The 11,416-nt window shown below is 37.5% G+C and overlaps 1 protein-coding gene across 1 annotated transcript; it reads right to left on the minus strand.

Moving 5' to 3' along the window:
* Positions 1-1,338: 1,338 nt before the first annotated feature.
* Positions 1,339-1,872, minus strand: LOC137618918 (uncharacterized). Its single transcript, XM_068349122.1, has one exon. The coding sequence runs from the start codon at positions 1,870-1,872 to the stop codon at positions 1,339-1,341; it is 534 nt and encodes a 177-aa protein (XP_068205223.1).
* Positions 1,873-11,416: the final 9,544 nt, after the last annotated feature.

The raw sequence follows: 11,416 nt of genomic DNA on the forward strand, positions 1-11,416 counted from the left end.
TGACCTCCTACGCGTATGATTCCCCACTCATCAAGATAGGGTTCTTGCCTGTGGCTTGAACTTTGACTTGTTAACTTCCCTAACTGCAGCACTGCTATGTCATCTCCAAACCTGCATTGCTGGAGGGCCCTTATAATACATTCCCTGGCTTCTTGAATTTCTAACACTGTGAGTCGCAGGTTGGTGGGGTGTGCCTTTCCAGATCTGAGCCAGTATTAGAATTTGAGGATCCAAGCTGTAGCACTGTAGCAGGTTGAAGGGCGTACCAAGATGGAAGAGTTTATCTATGTTGGTTGGTTGCATGTGTGTTGTCATAGTGGAGGTTCCTTTCTTGACTTCAGGGTCATCAAATGGGGCCTCCAAAACGACCGGCTGTGATGGCCAACAGGTCGAAGGTTGCTCCGGAAAATTGGCCCAGTGTCTCCATTTTCTGCCGGCAAGCAAGTCCTGGGCTGTCAGTCCCCTTGTGGCATCATCTGCTGGATTTTGTTCTGAACTAACCTGCTGCCATGTTTTGGTTTGGAGCGCCTATGAATCGTCCCTAATTGATTAGCATTGAGAGTTTGGAATTGACGTTCGGTGCTCTTAATGTATTGGAGAACTATTGCACTATCTGACCAAAAGCTGGAGTGTTTGACTGGTTGTTTTATCACCCTCCTAATCTTGACACTTGTCTCAGTAGCCAAAACTGTTGTGCACAATTCAAGACGTACTTTGGATAATGTCATGATTGGTGCTAAACTTGTGCGTGCTAAATCCATGCTACTATATTTTGGTCTAGTTTGTGTTTCATGTGTAAGACACTGAGGCATATGCAACTTGAGAGGCATCACAGAGATGATGTAATTCTATCCCGTCCTTCTCACCGAGGCCTCCTGTCGCGTATTGGTGGGGAATGACTAGTCCTTCTGAGGCTTATACCTCCAAAAGCCACGTAACCCATCTTAAGTTCTTTTCTGGTGTGAGATTCTAGTCCTATCCAACCATTCAGCATACATCGTTTTGAAAGATTATCTTTGCTCTTACTGTGAAGGGTACTAACATGCTCAAGGGGTCATAGACAAAACTCATTATGCTCAGGATCCTTCTTCCATTTTAAGGATCGTTGTAGGTAGACGTACGGACTGTCAACCCATCCCTGTCGAGGTCCCATAGTACTCCTAGTGCCCTGTCTATGGGTAGCCTTCCCCTAAATAGGTCAACATCTTCAACAGCTACATTTCTCTCTGCAGGGAAATGGAGATCACATATTTGGGATTGCTCATCCATTTAGTTCGACGAAATCCATCCCCTTTTAGAATCATTTGCAATCCATGAGCTAGTTTAATAGCAATTTCATCAGCTTGAGTGAAGCAGGTCATGAATGAAGAAGTTAGAAACTGCTTCTTTTGCTGCATCATTCCAGTTTCTTTCAAGTGTCCCTTTTAATTCAAAGATGGTACGTGCTGGGCTCCATACATCAAATATATGAACTGTCATACAATAGTGCTGGGGGTTTTTATCAAGATCTCCTTGTGGCCACCAAAGGAATTGAAGCACATCTCTGTCCGTTGGATTTACAAACACTTGATAACACATGGCCTCTCTGTCAGCTGCTATTGCCACTTTTCCTTCCCTAAATCTTATGAGAATTCCCGGTAAATCCTTCATCATATCCAGCCCCTGCAAGACTTGGCTGTTCAATGATATGCTCTTGAATGAAGCAGAGCAGTCGAAAACTACTCTGGTTTTATTAGGCTTGTTCATACTAAATACCGGATGATGTGGAAGATACCATCCTTTACCGGGGCTATTCAATGATGTGCTGGTTCTGCGTATCCTTTCTTCATCAACCAGCCATTTCTTTTGCATATTGTAATCGCATTTCTTCATTACGCTGTAGACATGACTTAAGTTATACCGTTATACCATGATCTGGTTGTCTGGACATTTGGGCATTTCCTCCCTAAAAGGTATTGGAAACTGGTAGTGGGTCCTAACAAGCCTTTCTTATGCATTCCATATTTGCCTAACCTTGTAATCTTCGATGTATTTCCCTTTTTGTCTGTATCCTCTTGAATGTCTACACCTCAAAATTGTCTGACTTGCATCTCAACAGTTTCATCCCTTCTGTTGAGGAAATTGTTTCAACAATAAATGTTCCCAAACTCGTCACTTCCGTGCTGAATTTATGTGCATCCTTAACGTTGTTTCCTTCGTAGATTTTATTAAAAATGCTGAGAAATGCCCAGCATTCCTCTTCACTAGCGCTGTGGAGCTTGAGTAACTTGATTGGGTAAAGCTCTCCAATTCTATTAGGAGTTGGCGAGGTAACCTTGGTTCTTTTCTGAGCTTGGAGTCTTAGTGTTGGTCTGGTCTCCCAATTTGGCTTGTTCCTCTTGGTGATGTTTGGGTGTTTGTTTGCAAGTCAATTTCCTAGGCTTATGCAGGTTATCCATTTGTCACTGGAGTCGCTATCATCATCTACGGTTCTTCCCCATTTGCGAACATCTTGCCACTTGCTTGTGTCTTTATCCTTTGCTGATCGAAAGAACTTTACAGATTCAGGATTGGGTTTACTTTCCATTTCCATCCTTCTCCATCAGTTACTTGCTGATTGCTCGGCTGATTGCCCGCTACCCTTTCTTTTGTATCTCGGGCGATAATCTTCACTCGAGTCCGTGGAGTTGGTTTAGTATTTACTTTTGTGTTTTGTGAACCTTCTGTGTCGAGGTACAACACTTCTGCATCTCGAGCGGTGGTCACACTCTCCCATTCTAAAGAGTTTGTATCAGACTCAACTTCATACCTTCTTCTCTTTTTGATGTAGGCCATGCCGTGTTCCCTTTTCTTTAGAGGATACTACTTGTTTGTCAATCGAGAACGTTGTTGGCCTATCATGTCTGGTATAGTCTTTTGATGAGACCATATGTACAGTACGTCATTTCGTCTTTCCATTTTCCTGAAGGGTGTTGTTTGTTCATCCCTCAAGAACATCTTACACACGCCAAGTCCTTTGCCATCCTATACCAACACCATGGGTGCCATGGTTCTTTCCTTGCCCCCCAAAAGATGTTGTTTGTCTGCCATTTATGGACATTTTCTACACACCATGTCTTTCTCTGTCTTGTAACGAGACCATGGGTGTCATGGGTCTTTCTTTCTCCACGTTTTCGACTTACCATTTCCTTTGTCGTCCTGTTACGAGGCCATGGGTGCCTTTGGTCTTTCCTTGTCCGCCAAGGATATTGTTTGACCGTCCCTCATGGACATTTCCCACACATCATGTCCTTTGCTGTCCTATAACAAGGCCATGGGTGCCATTGGTCTTTCCTTGTCCACCAAGGATGTTGTTTGTCCGTCCCTCATGGACATTTTCCACACACCATGTCCTTCGCTGTCCTGTAACGAGGCCATGGGTGCCATTGGTCTTTCCTTGTCCACCGAGGCCATGGGTTCCATTGGTCTTTCCTTGTCCACCAAGGATGTTGTTTGTCCGTCCCTCATGGACATTTTCCACACACCAAGACCTTCGCCGTCCTATAACGGGGCCATGGGTGTCATGGTTCTTTCCTTGTCCACCAAGGATGTTGTTTGTTCGTCCCTCATGGACGTCTTCCACATACCATGTCCTTCGCCGTCCTGTAACGAGGCCATGTGTGTATTGGATCTTTCCTTGTCCACCAAGGATATTGTTCGTCCGTCCCTCAAGGACATTTTCCACACTCCATGTCCTTCGTCGTCCTGTAACAAGGCCATGGGTGCCATTGGTCTTTCTCCTTGTCCACCAAGGATGTTATTTTTCCGTCCCTCATGGACATCTTCCACACACCATGTCCCTCGCTTTCCTGTAACGAGACCATGTGTGTCACGGGTCTTTCCTTGTCCACCAATGATGTTGTTCGTCGGTCCCTCGGCTACTTGTTTATTAACTTAATGGATGTTACTTCTCTTGATTCCCTTTACAATGGAAGCAGCCTTGTTATGGCTTATCATTTAGCTCCGTTTCTATTTGCATTTATGAATCTAATTATCGACATTCATTTACAATGGAAGCAGCCTGGCTGTTGCACAAATTACACAAAGTTATGCACTGGGTTTTGTTTGAGTTTCCATCAAATAATCCAATCACCAACATTCATTTACAACGGAAGCAGCCTTGCTGTGGCTCAAATTAGATCAAGTCATGCTTAGTTTTGCTTAAGTTTGCATCTAATAATCCAATCACCAATATTCGCTTACAACGGAAACATCCTTGCTGTGGCTCAAATTACATCAAGCCATGAACTTAGTTTTATTTCTATCTGCATTCAATAACTCAATCATCAACATTCGTTAATAACGAAACCAGCCTTGCTGTGGCTCAGACTACATTGTCTTCGCACTGAGTTTTGTGTCTGTTTGCATTTAATAATCCAATCATCAACCTTCGTTTACAACGGAAGCAGCCTTGCTGTGGCTCAAATCACACCAAGTCATGCACTTAGTTTTATTTTAGCTTGCATCTAATAACCCAATCATCAACATTCGTTTACAACGGAATTAGCCTTGCTGTGTCTCAAATTACACCAAGTCATGCACTGAAGTTTTGTTTTAGCTTGCATCTAATACCCCAACCATCAACATTCGTTTACAACGGAATTAGCCTTGCTGTATCTCAAATTACACCAAGTCATGCACTTAAGTTTTGTTTTAGCTTGCATCTAATAACCCAATCATCAACATTCGTTTACAACGGAATTAGCCTTGCTGTATCTCAAATTACACCAAGTCATGCACTCAAGTTTTGTTTTAGCTTGCATCTAATAATCCAATCATCAACATTCGTTAACAACAGAATTAGCCTTGCTGTGTCTCAAATTACGCCAAGCCATGCAAGTAGTTTTATTTAAGTTTGCACCTAATAACCCAATCATTAACATTCGTTTACAACGAAATCAGCCTTGCTGTGTCTCAAATTACACCAAATTATGCACCTTGCTTTGTTTAAGTTTGCACCTAATAACCCAATCATCAGCATTCGTTTACAACGAAATCAGCTTTGCTGTGTCTCAAATTACACCAAATTATGCACCTTGTTTTGTTTAGGTTTGCACATAATAACCCAATCATCACCATTCGTTTACAATGGAATTAGCCTTGCTGTGGCTCAAATTACTCCAAGTCATGCACTTATTTTTGTTTAAGTTTGTATCTAAAAATTCTCAATACCTCTTTATTCCACTTTTTATTTGTCCCTTTATTACTTAAGCGAACTTCATGTCCCTCGAAGTTTTAACAATGAACACAATCCTGCTAAAATTCTTATCTTATCATACCTTCTATATTTGCGTTTATTTGACTTAAATTTATTTATCTTTTACCTGTCTATTTAATCGTTTACATGAAAATCACTTCACTGGAAATTTCATTAATTGCATATCATTATGTATCCCTTATGAATCAATTTAATTACCTACTTTAATATCACTTCACATTTATTTGACTTAAATTTATAAATCTTTTACCTGTCCTATTTAATCGTTTACATGAAAATCACTTCACTGCAAATTTCACTAATTGCGTATGATTATGTATCCCTTATGAATCAATTTAATGACCTACCTCAATATCACTTCACTCACCCCTTTTTATACATATGTAATTACACACATATATGCTTACACTTCGGTAATATTTAAATATTACTTATTCTTAATCTATGCATGATATTGGTTATCTGTTCTCCAAGTTAATTCCATTTCTCGTCACTCGTCAACAGGGAGTCAACAGGCACTTATACAAACGAAAAATTAATAGAAACCCTTCTAGCACATTCATAATCTGCACACATGTATATTTGAATAAGTGCGTGGCGCTATTCAGCAATGTCCTCTCTAGATACGATCCACTTCTATAAGAACAGTCCACATATTTGGGGGTGATTCCCCTAAACAATTTCCATCCGTACTATGATGCCAAGGTCCCGTGACTTCAATATCCGTTCGTGTTTGATTGTAGTCGCCTCTTTCTCTAGCGACTAATGGTGGAGTAATTGATACCGCAGTGTTGAATTCACTATTTATTTGTTGTGATCAAACCTGGTGACATAGACAATATGCGAGTTAGTATCATTACAAATTGACATGTTATTGATCTAAATCCATGTGTCAGACAATGAATAACACAATGATTTGTATGATGATCGTTATAGCCTCCTCTAACTTACAGTTGTTAAAATATTAACATATTACATAATTGTGTACAACATTATACATACACGATGCGGTATTGTGGTAGTATTGGAGTTTGCTCTACAGCATGTATTCTCTGCAAATTCTCGTTCACAACTACGTTATACATTAACGATGGAGATGTGTTTATGCTCCGCACATCAATGGCTTGATTCTTTTCCTATGGTGGTGTTCGACATGTGTTAAGGCCAAAGGTTAATGCGCCCGGGATGAGCGCTTCCATAGTAAGCATATTTTCTCTCGCTAGCTTTTAACTCTTTATTCTAGTTCCCTTTCTTCCGTATAGCTATATTATTTATTTCACACATATACTTATTCTACATTCGCTGTTATGGCGATTACAGGCTAAATTTTCTAGTTTTGCTAAAATATTTTTTCCATGTTGAGATTGAGGAAAATCATCAATTCAGGACAAATTTCTGAGATTGCTGTCAATTCACTAAAGAGGAAAAACATCATATAATTGTGTTAGTTAATGTCCAAGGAACCTTTTCATACACACAGAAGCATCTTTAAAAAGCAATTGTTTTTTCCATCAAAAAGCGTCTCAAGGGTTCGTCTTTCCTCATGAATTTCATTGACCTTTACTTGAGGGATCGAATTTAAAAGGAAGTAATTACTCCTATTATACACTCGATGACGTATGGAGTTTGTTGCTGAAACTCTCTCAGACGATTTTTATTTGTTTCCTTTTATAATTCTAAACATATTTCAAAACTGATGATGCCAGACAAATATCGTGATGGTAAGTAGGTTCAGTATTACCGCCCCCTCTCTTGAGAGAGGGATAAGGAATGTTGGGGGGGGGGGAGGAGGCATACATCTCATTACATCTAGTACTTTTTAAAATCTACTATTCCTATTTACTCGTTGCTATATTCCCTGGTTCTGTTCTTTTATCTTTTTGTTAGAAAAGAGTATCAAAAGAAAATAAAGATTCTATTATCCTGAATAATGACCGATAAATACTCTGTTTCATCTTTAAAAAGACTTAAGCAAAATTAATTATTGCTTTAAAAGGAATCCAGTTTTATGAATCATATAGTTAATAAGATGGCCAAGGCAACTGCCACCCGTTGAGATACTACCACTAAGAGTTATTGGGACCTTTGACTGGCCAGATCTTACTACATTGTATCCCTCTCTGGTTACGGTTCATGTTTCTTTTGGTTACCCCAATAGCAACAAATGGTGTCATTTATAGTCCACTGTAGGACAAAGGCCTCATTTATGTCAATCCATGGATAGGATTTGGCCAGTTTTCATCACCGTGCTGGCCAAGGTGGATTGGCGATGGTGAGAGAAACAAATAGTTATCATGTGGTCATAATCCTTTTTGAAAATCCATAAAAATTATCATATTGATGATAGACATAAATATAAATAACCTCTGAAGATTAATCCATTTGATTGAGGAAATGATGACAATGGAGAAAGTCAATGTGGTTCGCAATCTCACTCTTCGTGCAAGTAGGATGGACAGAAAACGGATACCCGATGCTTTCTAGAGCCACCCCTTCCCAACATAAGAGAGAATTTCTGAAATAGTTAAAAAAATTTTCCCAAATAAGAAAAATTATATCGAAATAAAGGTTACCCAAAAGTCTCTTTGCTTCATTTACGAGTTATTTACCAAATACTGAAAAGAAAAGAGAAATGGCTCTTTCTCCAATATCAATAAAAGTATGTCGAGATCTAATGGCTTTTAACTGCATCATTTGACACTAAAGGCATTTTCAATTTATTGACGCGAGAGATAATTTAACTTCAGAGAGAATATAAAAAGGATTTATGCATCAAAGGTTTAGATAATTAGAGAGTGTGAATCATGAATCAAGAAATTCAATATTTGTAGATGAATATTTGATGTTGATCCATTATGGCCAGTTTGCATTTATATAATATATATCTTCAAATGAGGATCTATTTTGATCTCTTATCATTAATGAATGAATAAATCAGATGAAAATATCAGACGAGTAATGATGATTTTCCAGTATCTATCAGAATGTCTACTTAGAAAGACATAATATATATTATATCTATTCTGAATGTAATGAAAAATTATTTTACACATAACATCATTTATTTCTAATAAGACAAAAAGGTGATGTGATCTGGTAATATGGAAGATTTTTCATTCCATTCATGTGATCAAGAAACTTAGATATTACTTTGATCAGAAGAGATTGTAGTTATAAGAGAAGATGCATGAACCTATATAGAAACAACATAAAATAAGGTAACAACATACCCGCTCCCCAACCAAAAAAAAAAAAAAAAAAAAAAAAAAAAAAAAAAAAAATAGTAATTAGTATAAATGAAACATGCGTCCTGTCTTATATCCTATTTGCTAAAACACACGTAGACCATTTCCCGGACAACTGTAGTCGTAAAAGATCAGTCAGTCGGCCACGATAATCCTTCCATATTGAATATAGAAATGTGGATTTGACCTTTGATTTTAGAATGAAAATTTAATTAGATTATCTTTAAGTTTAGTGTGCTTAAATCATTCTTTTTTTTTTTTTTTTTTTTTTTTTTTTTTGCTAAATTATTTGTGTAGATATTTTATACAAACTAAAGGTTTCAAAGCGTAAAAGCTTTTAGTGATTATGAAACTATCTTGAAATTACGTCGTATCAAAGCCCAAGTTCCATTTTCATTTAGTAGTAGATAAACTGGAAGACTTGAACCAAACATTTCCCTTTGAGTTGATTTAGAAGAAAAGAGTGACGAGGAGAGAAGGAGATTAAGGAGAAACTTATTTGTTCTTAGCATTGCTTCTTTTTACGATTCTTGGAAAGCGTTTTTATTTGTAGGGGCTCAACGAACCTTGTAAAATGAAACGGATTATAATAATTTTTCTCTTTTTCGCATTTATCTGAATTGTACCGGTGAAGAAATTCTTATTGGACCTATTTTCATAGGATTCTTTCGATTTCAAACTTATCTGTACTATTGTTTATACCCTGCCATACTCCAACCAATTGTTTTTACTCGTTTTGCAAGTGATATTGAATTAAAAAAAAAAAGTTATTCTTTTCTGTTAAACTGAAAACTTTCCCTCGAGTGATAGAACAATTTCTCTTAAAAGTTAATATTTGTCTTTCATAAAAACTCTCTTTCTTACCTTGGAAAAAAACGCCTATCTAGAAATAAGCTTTCAAAGAAGATCGTATGTCCCCCCTCTCTCTCTCCCTCTGTCTCTCTCTCTCTCTCTCTCTCTCTCTCTCTCTCTCTCTCTCTCTCTCTCTCTCTCTCTCTCTCTCACTATGAGTTTGAGTGTTTGTGTTTTTTTGTCCTTGTTGTGAAGCAAGAAAAACCATTTTATAATGACCAAAGGTGCCAACAGAATGCAACCAGGGGAAACAAATTATAACCACCTTTAATTAAACAATATACTCATTTATTAAGTTTCCTTTCCCTGAGACCTAACCATGGTTTTTTCTGAATTACTATCACTTATTCGTACTGGAATGGATGATAGGAACTGAACAGTCACATAAAGAGACTCTCCTTGAATCCATTTGTATCAGCATTGCTTCCTACCATCCACTTAATCTTCACAACTTATCGGAAAGTAATATTCCTTCCCAGATGAACCATTTGGGATATAGATGGCTCAAACACTCACCCAATGAACAATTTCCTTCTTCGATTGGTCGTTTGAGTAGTTGTTATGTAGCAGTAAGAAGCGCCGAGTGTCAGTATAATGTTTCCCTTAAGATCTGCTGCATCTCTTGAACAGTATTGGTTTCGTAGAGCGTTTACTAGGTTAGAATTCGCCATTCTTTCTTTTGATGTAGTTCCATGATAAATTGGAGGTTTTTGAAAGCAAAGTTCATCTTTTTTATTTTATTTCCCCACTTTTCTTTTAGAAATATATTTTAAGGAATTTGCTATGTTCAATATTGGAGTAAGGTTCCTAGAAATAAATTGCTCACAAAAGTTAAATATCCTTTATTTCGTCCTTTTAGCAGTTTTTCTTAAGTTTTCGGCACATTGAGGAAAATTAAAATGAATTCCATTAATCTCTGAGAGAATTTGGGGATTCCTGTACCCAGCCAAACAATGCGATCCACAAATGATCCATGAAGTGAATGATTAATAGGTAGGTTAAATATTACTCATGAAAGGCATTGGCAAGGAACTGTGACAAGACCCTAGAAATTTACCTTATATGCATATTATCAACGCCTAGGATCAGGGATGGTCAGGCAATGGCTGCTGATGACTCTGGAGGCAGACTTATTGGGTCCTCCAAACTGCCCAGGCAGGAAGGTTTCCAATAGGTAAATACGATCCTAAATTGTCCTCATAACAGAAAATTAATATATCTGTCTTTTCTGTTTTCATTGCTGTCAGAACCCGAGGGCTGGAGAAATGCTGCTTTCAAAAAGACTTTAGTAGCAGTGCCAAGTAGAGTTTAGAGAGCTGTGTTCATACCAGTCTTCATATTTCCAAAGGATTGCAACACTCTTGGAAAAGTATATGACATCATTGCACCCAATGAAGTTACAGAATCAAGTTATATTCCAACTAATAGAAAAGGAAAGGTTTCAAGGCCACATTTATGTCTGTTGAAAACTGATTAATCAAAATCACAAAAAGGGAAGTGGGTAGGTACAGATATTAATTTTCATTTCATGCATTTTAAATGTAAAACTAAGTTTGACATATTTGGTCCATTTTTAACTGATCAAATTAAATTGTTCAAATATAGACGAGATTAGGATTATTTACTGAGTCAGACCAGTCAGGCATAAAATTGCTCTTTATTTGTTGATGTCAAATTGACGTCACTATATTCACTTGTTTTTGGCATCCATAGATTAATTTTTATTCAAAGGTAAACACATTGTCAGACACAGTTTGTGACAACAGAGTGAGCAAGATGGAAGTGGACATTTTCAGGTATTTTCCTAAAATAGATGAAGTTATTCTTTCGCGCATTTACGAATTTTTAAGAATTAAAATATTATCTTATTTTTTTATTTTCATGTACAGTAATTGAATGTGGCTTCTTTTGCTATTTAATGGGAGAAGATTAACTAAGGCTTCCAGTAATAGAAAGTATTCTGGATTATTCTCCTTTTAGTTTTAACAAAATATATTTGGATAGTTTTACATCACACATTTGAAGAGCCTCTACATGATGGAAAATAAATTAGGTTACTTTCCTCTAAGTCAAAAATTTCAAG

The sequence above is a fragment of the Palaemon carinicauda genome, chromosome 25, assembly GCF_036898095.1.
Source record: "Palaemon carinicauda isolate YSFRI2023 chromosome 25, ASM3689809v2, whole genome shotgun sequence".
NCBI lineage: Eukaryota > Metazoa > Arthropoda > Malacostraca > Decapoda > Palaemonidae > Palaemon > Palaemon carinicauda.